At 37.3% G+C, this 17708-nt stretch overlaps 1 protein-coding gene across 1 annotated transcript in view; it reads left to right on the forward strand.

Annotated features, from left to right (window-relative positions):
• Window positions 1-6894, forward strand: part of LOC106513325 (adenosine receptor A1) — a 10287-nt gene extending 3393 nt beyond the window's left edge. Inside the window, exons 2-3 of the mRNA XM_014002097.1 lie at window positions 4489-4783; window positions 4911-6894. Of these exons, the coding sequence (XP_013857551.1) occupies window positions 4489-4783; window positions 4911-5294 (679 nt within the window). The 3' untranslated portion in view covers window positions 5295-6894. The remainder of the gene's footprint in view (window positions 1-4488; window positions 4784-4910) is intronic.
• The last annotated feature ends 10814 nt before the right edge of the window (window positions 6895-17708 follow it).

Raw genomic sequence — 17708 nt, forward strand, 5'->3', positions numbered from 1 at the left:
CACACACACACACACACACACACACACACACACACACACACAGAAAAGGAGAAGCTGACAATTGTTGCACACAGCTGACAGTGAGGCAGACATTGAAACAACTTACAGTGACATTTTCAATTTTGTTCTTCTTACTTTTGCTTTTTATTAGTTTTGATGAGATACAGTCAACAGCAGGTGTTTTCAAATTTGCCAATTTACAAAACAAGGTGAATCATTAAAATCCACACAGCACAGAATGATTTTGCCAAAATGTTCAGATAGTTTCATTTTATTGTCTGTAATCTGATCCACAAACCGACCCTCCCTGTTCCCTCTTCCTGTACCCCCCCTTCCCCAGGTCACTCTGGAGGAGCACCGATTGCTTTTTATAGCTGAAGTGTTTGGAGCTGGGGCTTAATGATAAGGATGGTCTGTGATCTGAAAATTTCCCATGCCATGCTGGTATAAAGGGCTTGGGCAGGATTTGCAGGTGGAAGATGAGGATTGAAATGCCTGAGAGGGGCAGTGAGTGATGGACAAACAACAGTCAAAATCCTGAAAGCAAACCTTGGCACACGGAGAGCTCATCTGTATGCAGGCAGACGACAAAAGCTTTTTTATTTTATTTTTTTTACCAGCACCTGCAGGAGTCAAATTCCACAAGTTGAAGAAAAAAAATATTTATGCCATGAAACATACTTGAGTCAGGATCTCTGTGAATACATTTATATTTATTTATTTTGCTTTGTGTTTGTTGCCTCTGCCTCCTTAGGCTCTTTTTATGTCACAAAGTCTGAGTCAATGACACTAAGGGTAAGAAAAATTACAAAAAAGAGACAAAATACAAATGTGGTGTATGAGTGTTTTTTACGAATCTTACTGTGAGATTGCAGCAGGCAGCTGTGATAAGAAGAGAAACGCCCTGCAAATTACTGATAATGTTTGGTCATTCCTTTTAATTTGATTCTGTCAACTCCACATGTTTAAAGGACCAATATTATGTTTCTCAGGCATACATTTACATACTGTACCATAATAACGTATCTATGTCATCTTTAGTTGTTATTAAAATGCTGTTTTTATGTTTAAATAGAAAATAAAATTATCTTCTCATGACTTCCTCTTCTAAATGCCTTGAAATTGGCCTCTGTCTCTTTAAGAACCACCTTCTGCTTCTGTCCCGCCAATTTCAGTGCAAGTGGGGGTCGCCGGGGGGGGGTTCGCGCGTGCGCTTTGATGCAGTTTACTTGGCATCTGAAAATCCATTTCCTCAAAGGTATTTTTAATCTGAAAAGAGCTTCACTGAGTGAGACGTAGTGGAGCTCAGCAGACAGTTTGAGTTTCACTTTCACTTTCACTCGTTTGTTACTGCCGAGAGCCTGCAGGAGTCATGGGCGGGGTGTGTAGGGAGGTGGGGCGCTCCGCCATGAGGAAGTTCGGCTTAAAGACACATCCCAGGGGCGTTCCTGGTTCCCACCTGTCGTTTTGCTCCTCAGCATGGCTTCCTAAAAACGCTGCAGGATTTCTCAAACATGCATGAATGAGTCAAAGCAAGGCTTTGGGCATGTTTTTTTTAATGAGAGTATAACATTATAACATGATAWAAAACTCAAAAAAGTTGATTTTACATGATACTGYCCCTTTAAGAGTCCTTACTCATGGAATAACTCAGAGAATAACTCACAGAATAACTCAGAGACCAGTGTGGAAAACACAAAGTTAGTAATATCCTGTCATTACAGATAACTTGACAAGATAACAACAATTATAACAACCATCAGTTCCCTCTGCTGAAATGTGGAAATGACTTAATTTGATCAACATTTATGAAGCCTTGTGTAGAAGGATGAAACAAATGAAACAAAACACAACAGAAACTTTGGAAAACATGAATTCTGTTACATCTTAAAAACCCAGAACACATTTAGCTGCCTGAGATCTACAGGTCAAGTAGCTTCAGGCTGCTTAATGTGGCCAATCATTGGCAAACTTTAGTGTAATGTTGCCCTGATGGATTTCTCTAGGCCAATTAGCTTATACTGTAAGTATATTTTTAATCCAAGGGAACTCTGAGGCATGAAGTCCTCCTGAGGTCCATTTGTTCAAACAAAAGGCAACACATTTATTGTACTTTTTGTTTCGTTTTCTTAATTGTCTGAACAGTCCCATATGTAGAACTAAAATAACCACATTTTACTGATTATATTCAGGATAAATTACATGCTGTAATAGTCACCAACTTAAGCAGAATGTAAAATTCCACTTAAATAAATGTGTCTCAGCCTTTTGACTACATTCCAGTTAAGTACTTTTATTGTCCTAATTAAAGTTAAATGTCCTCGCCTCAGTTCACTGAACCTCGTTTGAGAAATTTGGGGCCCTCCTGGTGAGGGTTCCACTCATTTTTCACATATTGTGCATTTTCATAAAATTAAAAAAAAAAAACTAAACCCTTGTTCAGCCACCTCAGTTCTTCTACTGGTTTTATTCACACAGAGGCGGCTTGGTGCTGTGTCAGCTTGGCATCAGCAGTTTGGTGTTTCCAACAGAGCTACAGCAGGGTCTTGAATAAAAATGGTCTATACACCTCACATATTTATGCTAATTTATCTCTGAAGCTCTTTTCTTACAATGCTGTTAAAATGGGTTTGACGTGTCTGCAGTGGTGATAAACTGAGGGGTTCAAAGTTGCTGATTAACCTCAGCAGAGCTAAACAGGTGTTTAGGTGGAGAAGTGCAAACTTGTTTGTCATTTTGTCATGTCTTTAGTTTATATAGAGCCAGAAAGTATTTATTCCTGACACACAAAGATTTTAATGCACTTACATCAAGCATAGCTGTTGAGCCAATTTGTTATATTGTGATATGGCAAAGTTGATAATTTTGACTGATAATCAATTGCAAGCAAAACATGTGTTTTATATAAAATATGTATTCTAAATGTCACCTTGCTTCCTCACTGCTTAGTTTTTTTATATTACATGAACATTTTATGGATTTGACCTCAGATTACCCAGAAAGTGGGCATGTTTGAAAATGGCTTTTGGGATAAATACCAAAAACAAAGTTACAGTCCTGCTTCAAGATTGAAATAGTGCCTCGAAACTCAGTAAAATCAAAATGATAAAAAAAAAGTAAAAAAAGAAAAGAAAATTGGATATATAATTTGAAGGTGGTTTGAAATTCTTTTGGTTATAATTTAAAAAACAAACAAACAAACAAACAAACAAACAAACAAACAAACAAACAAACAAACAACCAACCAACCAAACAACCAAACAAACAAACAAACAAACAAACAAACAAAGTACTTTTAGTCTTGATTTATTTCAAATATGGTGGCAGATATATGATTTTTCTGAGTAAGGGGCCATCAAGGGGCCACAATATTCATTGAGGGGCCAAGTATTTGTTCARCATCCTTGCACACAAATCGATGGTTTTGTTATGGTGTATATATTTTACCAGTCACACATTTAAACACTGGTAATTTTAAGACAGTTTGCACAGTAAATTCTCCTTACCAATTTTGCATGCATTTTTACACTACATACATACTCTCAAACACACAGCATGTGAGATAATCCAGCCATCATTTGTGAGTTGAAAGACTTTTTCTGCAGGATTGTTCAAATTTTAAGAAAAGAAAAAGACTTCTGTCAGCTTGATTCATGCGGGACTTTTGTATTTGGCTCATTAGCGCTTGTAGTGTTTGGGCATGGAACTGCACCCAGCATCATCACTCTTGGGCAAAGGACAGATGAGTGACAAGACAGGGGGCCAATCAAATTTCAGCAGGGGCCAATGCCCCTGTGGCCCTGCCCCTAGAACCGCCCCTAAAGCGGAAAACTAATTTTTGTGTTTAAAACTGAATATTTTATGCATTTCGCTTAAAAAAGTCACTATAATTTAAAATGGTTGCCTTTGCAAACAAGGAAAAAAATACAAATTTGAACCAATTCGACACCTGACCTTGCCCTAGCTTTTGTTAGCTCTCTTTAAAACATTTAAATGTCTCTTTAATCACCCAACCAGCCCTTTAGCAGTATTTATTTAAGGGGACAGTACGTATCACGCTCATCATTTTTCTGGAGGACTGAAGCATCCACATATGATTATACATCCTAAACCATTATTCTGTGCAGGAACGGTGCTCTGCAGATGGTAAAATTTGAATTTGAGTCCCACGCTGTGTTCTGTTGTAGTTTTATCTGACCAGACGATGTTTATCCATGCATTTGAAGGGTCTGGCGCCTTCAAGCCATTATGTTATGAAGTCCTGCTTTGTAATGTCTGGCTTTTTGTGCTGTCCTGTAGAGCACATTCAGACCCATTACATGCAATCTAAAAGCTGTCCAAGCTCCTCTTAAAATGGACATAACGCAGTCCCCGCTTGTCCAACTAGATAGGAAATAGTGAAAACTTCAGTAGCACACTCACATTCATGCTGTATCTGTTCATTGYGATTGTCTTCTCAATGCCTCATCTTCTCCCTTGTTGCCATAGCTACAAGCGAGTGGTGACCCCTCGGCGRGCTGGGACAGCGGTGTTATTGTGCTGGCTGGTGTCCATTATTGTGGGTCTCTTGCCGATGCTGGGCTGGAATAACCTGCAGCGCCTCCTCGCCAATGGCACCTTGATAACTAAAGACCTTGTGGTGACCTGTGAGTTTGAGACGGTCATCAGCATGGACTACATGGTCTACTTCAACTTCTTCGGCTGGGTGCTGCCCCCCCTGCTGCTCATGCTGGCCATCTACTTGGAGATTTTCTACATGATCCACAAGCAGCTCAACAAAAAGGTATGTCTTTCCTCTTTCCTGTTTTGGGCTAACGTAAAGCAGCCRTTTTGCTAATATTTATTACAGAGCCTGAAGCAATAAGTTTGAACAGTGATAATCTTTTTTTTTTCTTTAAATCTCATTGTAGGTGACAGCGGGCCACACAGATCCAAGGCGCTACTTTGGGAAGGAACTGAAATTAGCCAAGTCTTTAGCCCTCGTTCTGTTCCTCTTCGCAGTCAGCTGGCTTCCACTCCACATCCACAACTGCATCACGCTCTTCTGCCCTGACTGCAACACGCCAGTGTTCCTCATTTACATTGCTATCATCCTCTCACACGGCAACTCAGCAGTCAACCCCATCATTTACGCTTTCCGGATCAAGAAATTCCGCACAGCCTTTCGGAAAATCTGGAAACTGTACGTGCTTTGCCGGGATCCAGTCGGTCGCCTTCCTCAAAGAGGGAGCCAGAGAGGACGCAGTAACGACAGGAGGCTGAGGCAGAATGATGATGATGACGATGATGTGTGACCTTTGGGAACTAACTGCATTACAGCAGTTTGTGACAATATGGATAAAAAGAGACCACAGTGGCTTTTTTATACTGGAATGGTTAAAAGCAGAATGGTACTGGGGACACTGAACATGGTGGAGAGTGATTTTCTCCATTAATCGTGCTCCAGCAGGAAAAGAAAATCCCAGTCAGATGTAGATTTGGATTAAGCCTTCTTTTTGGCTGACCAACCTATAAAGATGTCTCGTAATGCACGGGGCTTTTAAATTTTTTTTCTTTTGTATGAGTTGGGATTTACTGTAAAGCAGTAAGTGCATTTTTGTAGCTAACGTGAACAATACTGTAGTAGAGTTTGCTGTACTTGTTGGCTTAAATTTAAAATAATGGCCTTCAATGTGATTGATCCTAAGTATTTATCCTTATACAGAATGTGCTACAATAAAATTCTGTGGCCTTAAAGACCGAAGGAACTGAGAGTAAATGTAGCATTGTGGTGACAGAAGAAATCTGGTAAACTTGTGAGGAAAACACTTGCACAGCCAAGATGTTGCATTTGAGAGTGTTCAGCACACGGGCAGGTTGCCCAGAAGAAGAAAACTRATTAAAATCAGGATTTTTGCTAAAACCTCTGCTTTTCTAATAACAAAGTTACACAGCAACTCGTCTGCCTTTGTAGACATTTGGTTTGTTTTCACGTGAAGTTTCTGCTTTTTACATGTCTGAGAGCATTTGACTGACAGGATGGATACTAGCGAGTAGCTGCAAGCAGAAAACAACTTCTTGTTTCTCGTCAGTTAAATGTCAGAGTAAACAGGCAACAGTAAAAGTCWCAGACCCAGCGGTCCTTTAATTGTAGCCACATCAGAGTTTATAACAGAAACCTGTGAATCTGAAGAATGCTGTTGCTCCTCCATTTATTAAACCTCATTTAATCTGATCATTTTAACCATAAAATGTTCTGCTGGCCTTTAACTTGTTTATAATATACCCCTAATTATTTGGCAAAAAAAGATATCTTAATTGTTGTTTTCACAGATCAAATGTAATTTGAATAGTGTTGAGACATACAGGACACAGAATATTAGTCATTACTGTATGCAACTAATATATACTATAYAAGTATATATATTATGTGTTGATAGGAGTGATTTTCCAGCAGTAAGCTCACTGAGAGCTGCCGGGGGTTGCACTGCCAGGGTCTGCAGTGCACTGAGCTGTGCACTGCAGACCCTGGCAGCGGTTGTTCAACATAAAAACCTGCAAAATCCAAACTCTACRTGTCACTGCACTGATTTCAATTTAAATGCACTATTTGCAGAAATAATTAGATGCATCGAAATTTATTAAGAATTTTTTAAGTGTTTTTGGACTTAGCATCTTACTTACTGGTCATGATTTGTGTAAGGCTCTGCAAAAGGCAATCAGATGTAATTTAGATTTAATATGTGTTCATTTGTGTTTTTCTTTCTTTTGTCATTTGAGTTGYTTTGGGTATTTTGAGAGGTTGTGAAAGTAATAAAGAGTTTACATTTTWAAAAAGGCCAGCATCAAAGGCACAGTGTGTAGGATTTTGTCAATTCTTTTAGCCGAAATTGAGATAATCACTAATGGCAATTATAAAAAACATGTCTAATCATCGCAGACAAAGACCTTTTTTTATTATTTTTACCTTATAAAAAGCTGTTTATATCTCCATGGTTGTGGGTCGCCACTACAGGCAGCCACCATCTTGCACCGCCATCTTGTCTACGAAGGCTCATGAAGGACAAACTGCGGTGGCGGCGTCAAAAACGGTTTTAGTTGTAATACTATAAATGTAATATTTGTTGTCTGTCATTGTAGCTGGGATAATTTTACTTATTAAAGCTCATAATCTTACCACTTGAAACATCACTAGCCCWGAAGCTGCTGGTAGACATCGCGGTTGGAATTATCAAAGGTTTTTGACACCTGAGAGACACCGTAGCAACTCCTTCGCATTTGGAAGCTGGGGGGCTAGGGGTGGGGGGAGGACCAGGGAAGATGATTCAACCACTCAACCAMTAGATGTCGCTAAAAACAACWAATCCTACACACTGTGCCTTTAAAGCCATCTGAAACCTGTATGTGTTTGAATGTGTTAGATGACATACAGTAGACTGAATCACCCACACATCTCAGTCCAACAAGAAGACACTGTATTTCCAATGCTGCTACTGCTAATGTCTCCAATATATTTTATTAATTTYTGAGGAGCTTTTAAAGCTACTATGTCTAAGATTTAATTCATTTCAATGGAATGTCTGCACTTGGAAAATTGTTGAACAAAAATCCTCGTGAATTGGACCCGTGAATTTGCATCACTGATCAGCAAGAATCTTAAGAGCTCTGAAGTTTGAGTGAACAGAAAGCCAGAGACACCRAAATGAAGGCAGCAGTGGATGATTMAGCAAAYATTTTACAAAGCTTTTGTTAAAGCTGTGATGTTCAGAAMGCCAGAAGACAAGAACCAATAGTTCATATAAATCATTTCAATAAACTGTGTGAATGTATAACTGCCTCCTGAGGCTGTTCCTTTATGCTTTTGTTGAGTTTGGCAGTTTATTTKCTCATATACTGTGACCTAATTGTGCAAATACACAATTTGATGCTTAATTAAGTTTAATAAACAAACTTTACTTACTGAAAGTTAGTATATACTCCCATAACATACCTTGTTAATTGTTTTATGTACTCTTTATACCATGACTTTTTTATTATAATCCTGTGTTTGTTTATTTGTTTGTCTATCTTGTTAGAGAAAATTCTCAGTGACCAGTAGGCAGATTTGAATGAAATTGACATGAAGTAATCACTGTTTCTATATCTACAACTGAATCAGCTCAGTTCAAAATGGCTAAGCTATCTGAACACAAAAAAGCTATAATAGWGATTTTTACAGTTTGATGGAGTGACAGCTAAGCCTTTTATATCACACACAAAAGGGGTTCCCAAACTTTTCCAAGTCAAGGCCCCAAAACAGCATTAGCTTCTGGCAGGGAACACAAAATTAATCTTACAAAATATGTAAAGAAACATCAATTTTGATTTTTTCTCTTTTTTACTATTTTACTATTACTATTTTTGTACTATTCAATAAATATTACATTTGTTTAGCATTCAAATTTKATTAACACTAATATATTCCCRCTGAAAAAACAATGTTCTAACAAATTGTTGATGATAACAACAGAACAAAATTAATCAGACTTCTCTCTGAAATAACATTCTTATTTTTTTTGCCATTTTTTAAATCTTCCCTCCAGCTTTCTGAGGCCATGCTAGTGCTCCTTGGTCGGTGCCCCCACTTTGAAAAACACTGACATACAGCACTGAGGGTTGGGTCACATAAAYATTTTAGCATTCCCTGATTTTGTCATGTATCTGAGATAAGTAACAGGTCAATTCATTCAATTCCAATTAATCTTTTTCACATTTAAATCATTCAGTTCGGGTCTATATAACGTGGAACTGTAGTGCTATGGTCTGAATCCTCCTTAATGTAACTCCACAAGCCCCTCTTTCACCCCTTTTCTGAGGWGCGTCTCAGATGAACTCGTTTTGACACTGTCCCTTTAAATCCAAATGAGGTACTTTACACCCTGCCCCCCTACCTTCCAGAGCTTCTAGTTTGAACGAGGGGTTTATGACTATAAAAACTTTTCATTTACAAATTAATTAAGATGTCAACAACAGAAGTCTTGTCCAGCCAGCCCAACATGTTAGAGCCAGAATCTTACCCAGAGTGAGAGGAGAATGAAGACGATTAAATTGTAGTGGGTAAGTCCAGAACTTATTTAGAAGTTCCATCACAATTTCTGTGATGTAATAGTTCAGAAAAACAGAGAACATTAAAGATGTTGAAAAAATATGACTCAAACAGAAAAAAAAAAATCTGCACAGCACCAGGAGAGATGAAATTCACATTTTCTGCATCCCTAGACACAAATACACAACAAAATGCATTTAATGGCTAGAAATTTGTATTTTGCATGATATAGCATGTCCCCTTTAAAACACTGGAGTGAGCTGACACCTGTCCATTCCACTCCCCAGAATCTGTCCACTGTTCCACCTGCTTCAGGACATCTAACTTCACTGGACAAACCTGTTTCCTGTCCGACTGTTGCAGAGACCACTTGCTTTTTCCTGGAGGTGTCCACAGTCTCACTACTGTTGGTCCATAGAGCCACTCAGTTGTCTGATGCATCCTCCAACATGTCACCCTGCAGAGTGACCCTGCCTGTCAGCTTGGTCTCATAGGTTCCCCCTCCAGAACTGCCTGGCCTCTCAGCTGCCCAACAGAACGACGTCTTGATCACTGTGGCTTCTTGTCATCCCATCTGCTGTTTCTGTTTATCCTCTTTTGCATCCCTTGTTGTGCTGTTAGTCTGATAGATCCCAACTGAAACAAAGATTTAAATTATTTGATTTATAAAATTAAACTGGAATGATTTGGTTGTTACACTGTTTGATGGAAACTTGACACCCTGTAATTCTATCAGTACAAAAAATTTTTTTTTGCTTTTGACGGTTTGAGTCAGAGAGAATACATTTTTGTTTCTGTGACATGAGATTCCTGACTGGTTAGGATGTCGCCGGTCTGGACGCCTGAGGCTGAACCTAATCTGAAAATACCAACCCTGGATTAAATAGCTCTGAACTGATACTCCCCTTACAGCCATGGATAAGCCTGAGCATATCAGCCAAAAAATATGAGCAAAATGCTCAAAGGAATGCTGGCCAAAGCTTTCTAACAAGAGAGGAGGCTGCAGGAGTTCTCCAGGCTGCAAATACAACCATGTAATGTAAACAGAATATTTCAGCCCTTCATTTTTTATAGTTACTAAGCCATCCTTGATAGTAAAGTGTAAACTGATGACATAAACGGAATTTCATTTTTATGAGTGTCCCATAACGTGTAGAATTTCGCAATCTTTAAAACTTAACTTTCAGAAGGCATTTAAAWGCTTTTCGTTTCTTTCATATTTGACATTTAAGAAATGCTGCTGGGCTGAAATCACACACTCTTTCTGCTAAATGTTGATTTTTTTTCAGTGTATTGTTGCTTTTGTATTGATGGAAGACGGAAGGTGTTATCTGCTGTTAAATTTCTTGAAATGTGTTGACAGGACCAAAAAGCAGGGGTCAAGTTTGTATTTTTAATACAAGGAAAACACTTTGTTTCCTATGAAAGTTTAAATCCATACATTGACAGTGAAGTAAATAAAATATAAGAACATGTAAAAAGAATAGCTTCACATGTCTTACAACAGTTAACATTTTTGATAAAGTAGATAAATGATTAAATAATACAAACAGGGTTGTTTATATTTACAGAGCTGTGGAAAGTCTAAATAAAATGAGAAATGCGAATAAGTTAAGTGTTCTCTAAAACGAACAATAAAGCTGTCAGTGATAACTTATATGCTTACTCTACTATGAGAAAGGGTCTCTGCATGTGTGCACGTAGTGCATTATGAAAATTTCTCAATTATCCAGCTCCATTTGAACAACAAAAAAAAAAAGCCCTGTTGGAAACAGAGTTAATGGTGTGCAGGGGGTGTGTGTGTTTTGGAAATGTTCCCAAAATAAATACTCAGAATCCCAGTTCCCCCTCGTCCCATAAAAGCCCCCTATTCTCATGGTTCTCAGCTTTGTTGCCTAAAGCCTTCAACATTCCCCTCATCACGTCTCACAACTTTCATGTGGAGTTGTGACAACAAGCAGCGCACAGAGATCCACAAACAGCTGGACCAAGAATCCAGCGGTTGTGTAAAACAGGATTTTTTTTTTAACGGACCAGATTATAACCTCTTAGGAATGTGTGGAGTGAGTGTAATGTGTCAGATTTATCACTAAGAATTTCTCATAAACCTATGAGACTTGACTTCCCACCTGCCTCACAGAGGTGACACTCTCCAGCCAGATGCCTCAACAGCCCTGTGTGAAGTCAGAGAGCAGCAGGTTCTGTCATCTCAGCCACACTTAGATCAAGAGGACTCTAACTAACAGGAAACAGATACTTCAGTCCATCACTCAGCACTTAGTTTCTTTTTTTTACCTTTTTCTTATATTTAATGACAATACATCTGACCAACAATGATCACCTTGCTTATTTAGTGTGCAGTGCTGCCACCTGGTGGTTCTGCCTCAATCGCAAAATAAATTTCAGTCCCAAATGCAAAGTTGTCTTTTATGTGTTTAAACAGAAAACTACAAAATAAGTTCTTGCACCATTAACTCTTCACACTGGCATCAAAATCAGATTCTGACATGATTTATGTACTTGATACAACAAAACTTGCAGGGATCACCAACAAAATTTGCTCAAAATCAGATTTCGTTCTGTGAGGCAGCCTTTGATGTGAAAATAACTAAAATAAAAACTACGAAATGGGTCAAAATTTAAATCATGATTGGCATGTTTCGTATATTTTGCTACACTTAAACATAATTTATTGAACCATATTAATTTAGTTAGATGACAAATTCAGATTGGAATGATATCCAGTTGTTTGTCTGTTTAATGTATGGATGTTGATGGGAAATGTTTGTAGGAAACAAGAAGATTATGTCAGAATAAAATAAGTCACATTTYGAAAGGTTTAAAGCCAAAGCTTACATGGAAAATCACAACTTTAATCGGTCTGCTACAAGCAGGCCAACTGATAGTGTTTTCTACCGGTTTTAGTGTTCCTTTTTAAATGAATAAAAAGTGACACCAGTAACAATGACATTTTTTCTTTTAATTTTTATTTTTTTCTACAATTAAATTAACAACTCAAAGACACACAATGAATGATGAAATTCTGACAATTTTATTTAATACAAATGACAAAAAAACATATAAGTGCACAATAATCGGACAGCAATGTGCAAATCGAAGCATCCCATCCCAAAAATGATACAACTTTGTTGTACTTGGCTCTTAGTTTAACAAGTGCTGAGTTTAGTAAAAACCCCTTCAAGCATCGAGTCCAAGAAAATAACCTTATTTATCGCCAACACCAACACAAAAGATAGATATATTACTTTTTTTATTGTAAACACAAAACTGTGCATAAGAACAGCAAATGATTTCCTCATTCAAAGACTTAGTGGCTCAACGCGCATAAAAATATGTTTCTTATCATGAAAAAAGAGTGACAGAAACAGATTGTAGTATCTGAAGATACAATTATGTTACATTAAAAAAAAGACAATTTTCTAGTCACATATTCATTATGAAATCAGACTATTGCCTACATGAGAACACAACAGGTGTTTTATAAACAGTGTCACTGTTGTTTTACCTGATAGACGGGGGAAAAAAGCACCACAGAAAGTTTTTCCACCCACTGGAATTATGAAAAGTCAAAGCATATTATTACAACAATAACTGAAATAACTTTGTACTGGTGATTTCATTTACTGACACGCTAAGGAACAAAACAGAATGAACCACATAAGATAAATAAATGTAGGCATCAGAAGCTGTTGGGTCTTTAATTGAAAATGTTAACACATTACTTTGATTTAAATAAATAAAATAGTTTCTTTTTGTATGTTAACCCAAGATGAACCCACAGCACCGAGTTCATACCAAGGAGAAGTGACATAATTTTACCTTTTTCAGCAGCTGTAAAACTCATTTTTTAACGTTTCATGTTGTCTAAAACTGAAACTTAAGTGCATCCAGGTCCGGGTTTAAATAGTCATAAAAGCTGTGTCTGCTTATGTGATCAAACCTCAAACAAAAAGTTTGCAGATTATCACTTCATTTGAATGAGGGGATCTTTGAGGCAAACAAAAAGAAAAGGTGCGCTTCTGTGATAAGAAACTAGTTTGGTGAGATTCACTTTGAGATGTCTGGCACTTTATCCTAAAAAACACCAAAGAGAGACAGAAAAACACAGTCAGCTTGGAAGTGGACTATGGTAATAAAAGTTACAGTGAAGTCAGAATTGCAAGGTGTTTATTAACAAGTCAGATCAGTATTCAAAGGTCAAGACGTTGCTTTATTTAAATAAAAGAAGGAAGTATTAATGCCGATAAAACAAAACAAAAACGGGAACTTTGCCCAAAAAAAAAWAATAATAATACAACCGCAATTCAAATGATGTTGGGATGTTGTGTAAAACATAAATTCAAACAGAATACAATGTTCTTCAACTCCTTTTCAACCTTTATTCAATTATATACACTACAAAGACAACATGAATAAAATTTATTGTTTTTTCTCTACTTTTACCTAATTTTTAATTTGATACCTGTAACACATTCCAAAAAAAAGCTGGGACTGGCGTAAATTCAGACTGGGAAAATTGAGGAATAGTTAAAAAAAAACACCTATTTGGAGCATTCCACATAGGGCTGGGTATTAGGACATGACAATACAATCAGCTCGATTTGATTTGGATCTATATTACTTTATTCTTATTGCTCAACAAAACCTGCAATATATTACAAAATGTTATATAGTTATAAATCTAGGCTGAACTACTGTAATTCCTTATAATCTTATTAGACTGCTGGAGGACAAACTGACCATATTTCCTCACTCTGCTGCTGTTTTTAGTCTCTCTCCTCTACATGTTTGTTATAATTACTTCTATCAATAACATGTTTTCTTTGTCTCTCTTCCATAAGAAAATACACCTGGAACAGTTTATCTGTCTGAACATTACATATCTTGTCTTTGTCGTGAATTCAGTTGAGTAAAGGTTGAAAAGGATTTGAAAATCATTGTATTCTGTTTTTATTTATGTTTTACATGTCCTAACTTCATTGAAATTGGGGTTGTACATGATTTCTTGTAAACAGGAAGATGGCGGTAGAGCTGAGTCATGACATGTTTTGAAGTGGCTGAAACAAGGATGTCGGAGCAGATGCTTTCCTGAGTCATATAACACATATTTATCTTTCTACTTACTGTATATTACTGCAATATTATATTATAGCAATATTTCCATGTTTATGTTTACACCTCACATCACTTGTTTTTATAAGCTTATAGCAGGGCTATTCTACTAAATTGCTCCAGGGGCCACAGTTACTGCAGGCCAACTGCTGAGGGGCCGAACGTCCAACAACTAAAGTCATTATGTAAATAAACCAAGTTTTACAAAGATCTGTTACCTTTGAAACAGTTTATTTTGCTGCACTTAATCATGAATACAACATACAGAACCCTATAATAGTAGTGATAACAAAACAACAAAAATAACACATTATACCTCCTATTTGCCACAAATAATATTTTGACATCTGACTTGCCAAATTTTTAAATCATTTTGTTTTCATTTTCATAGTTTTATTTTCAACTACATGTAATTTTAACTGTCTTGAGTGTTCAAAGAATGTTTATTTACCAGCTTGTAGCCAAGTTCTGACGTTTCTGTAGACACCAAACATGTCTATGTTTAACTAAAAGAACTTAAGAGTAATTAAAGTAGAAAACAGGGGGTTTGGGCTTAAGAGATGAATGACCCAATTGGTGGGCCGAACTTTGGTCACTCATGGGCTGGGTGTGGCCCATGGGCCGCCARTTGAATAGCCCTGGTTTACAGCACGTAAAAACTGTAGAAATACTTAATTTTATTACTGGAAAAATATATCTACAATGTTGGATCACTGGGTTTAGGAACCCTTGGGTTTAAATAAAACATAGYAACAAGCCTTAGATACTGGATTTTAAAAAAGTGTGAAAAGTCATTCATATTTTAAACATTTACTTACCCATCCACCTTTCTGATTAACCCAGGAGCCCACACGCCTGTTGAGGAAACTAACCAACGCAGTCTGGACTGCAGTTTTAAGCTCTGGAGCGGATTTCTTGACGTAGAGTCCAAGTGCTACAGAGGCTTTTATCAGCTGCATCTCTGGAGCGATTTCAGCACTTTTAGAGGAATGAGCTTCACACAAAGCATCCACACCATGGCTAAATGCTGCATCCACAGCCTGGGACAAAGAAAAAYAAACTTTTTAGAATGGTTCTTACAGTTTAAAAAAACATTCAAGTTTTGTCTATAAGAAATAAAACAACTAAGGGAAATGAACTTGAGCGTCTCAAGAAATTTACAACCTTTAAAAAAATAGGACCACGTTCTAAATACAGTACATTTAATTAGCTTTTGTTTAAATTCCTTTTGTTGATCCAATGCACTAGCTCTCATAAAGAAAGCAAACAAGATGACAATCTGAAATCTGGCAATTTTTCATATTTATGATTAATGCATGATGCMATTATTCCAGCCCACTAGTCAAGAAAACAGTTTCATTTTCGGGGTTGACCTGGTCAGGGAAGATCAGTACCTCTTGTGCTACCGCCTTCTTCAGGTCCTTCAAAGCAGCACTGAACCTCTCGTCCTCGTTCATGGCATCTGCGATGGTTCTCAGTCTATCAGCAATTAAAACTGGATCAAAAGTGTCTTCTAAACAAACAACAAAGGGACAAAACGGTTAATTAGTTTCTGATGTGTCACACAGCAACTATACCTGTACAGAAAACGGGGTAGCTGCTTGGTTCAGTCGTACCTTTGTTAGAACAAAAACCACTAACCTGGGTCTGAGCAGTCCACTTCAAGACGACTAATTTCTTCTTTACATCGCTCTATTACTTCTTCATCTTCAAGAAGAAACATAACTATCCAACCAGTCTGCTTCTCGATTTGTCTAGGCGCCATCGTTGGAGAAAAGGTAAGCGAAACACACAAGGAAGAAAAGTAGCAAGTTACGTCACTTCCTTCTCTTTCAAGCGGCCCCGCCCCTTCACCGCTCCCTTTTTGCTGGTTAAAAATAAATAAATACAAAATAACAAAACGCATTTACAAGTAAATTGGCCAAAGTGCACAACAGACAAAACAATACTTTTGTGCAAAAATAACATTTTAAACTGTGAAGTGAAGCCTAAACAAACATAAGCAAACAAAACACTTCTTTTCTGCTGACTCTCATCCATCTGTTTTAAATATTCATGTTTAGATTTTGATTCTGTTTCTACTGTAAAACCGGGGGTCACCACAGTGAAGAGGATCGATTTAAAACTTACAGAGTTGTGATGCTGTTTCTTCAGAGCAAATTGACTGCCTATTACTCAATGTTGAAGCTGATTGAATCCTTTAAACCTTTAATGTAAAAGTTTCTCTCTTATATAATTGAACTTTATATTATGCTTTCTCCTTTGGTCCCCAAATGCCCTCTGGTCTAACCACTGCAGGCAGATGTAAAGTTCATTTTCACATGGCTGTTCCAGAAAGCTTTAAATAAAAAAAAACCTGCAGTGCGTTTAATCACCACAAGATGGCGACGTTTTGCCACTAATCATGTTTTTTTGTTGCGCTGCCCCACCCAGGTGGAACCAAAATACATTGAACTTTATGCTACAAAAAACCAATATTACACCTACAGTTTACATAAAATACATTACTACAAGATATATATTATTATTTTATTCATAATAGGTTCAAAAAGTTTAAAAGAACAGAAGACACATGGACATGGAGACTCTTTCACCCCACACCCAGCTTATCTTCAGCACGTTCTGCATGAYTATTCCTCTTCTAGAACACTTCAGTCAAATGATAAACTGCTTTTACACATTCCTAGAACCAGATTGAATAGCTGCGGAGACAGGGCATTTGTTGTCACTGCTCCTAATTTGTATAACAACTTACCATTCAATGTTAGATCTGCCCATATAGTCTGGAATACTTCAAATCTCTTCTGAAAACTCTTTTTTTTACTCTGGCATTACATTGCAGTCTATGTGTCTTTTCTGTTTAATTTATTGTTTTACTTCAGTGTGATTTTATTGGTTGTTTTAGGATTGCTGTACAGCACTTTGGTGCTTTTGATGGCTGTTTTTTTAAGTGCTTTATAAATAAAGTTGACATTGATAATGACACCCCTCATACCCTCCACCCTGGAAAATAAAGGGGGGGCGGGGGCGTATTTTTGTGCAACATGGACTTCATATCAATGACAATATGTTTACTTAGCTGTCTTGCTTTGTTTTATTTTCCACACCTCCCCAGGGTTACGTTGGGATCAATGAGATGAAATGCCTTCTCACATAACCTGGAAATAACTCTATTAATTATGATTGTGTCAGGTTAGACATTTTCACACTTGTGCTCTGAGCAAGAAGCAACTTCAAATTGTTTTGTAAATTATTAACTCCACTGTTGAACACTTCATTAATCTGGTGTCACCAATGACTGTATTTAAACATGGGGACAAGCACCTACAGGTCCGCTGAGGATTATTTTAATGAAGGCAGGCTTACAGACCAAATCAATTACCGTATTTATTCGTGTATAATACGATCTCATGTATAACACGGCCCCCCGTTTTTTTTAGCTTAAAAAGCATAAAAAATTTAATCCTCAAACTACCTCCAATTTCATACAGACTTCAAGATTTTTTCAGCC

The sequence above is a fragment of the Austrofundulus limnaeus genome, unplaced genomic scaffold (genome assembly GCF_001266775.1).
Source record: "Austrofundulus limnaeus strain Quisiro unplaced genomic scaffold, Austrofundulus_limnaeus-1.0 Scaffold11, whole genome shotgun sequence".
NCBI classification, from domain to species: domain Eukaryota; kingdom Metazoa; phylum Chordata; class Actinopteri; order Cyprinodontiformes; family Rivulidae; genus Austrofundulus; species Austrofundulus limnaeus.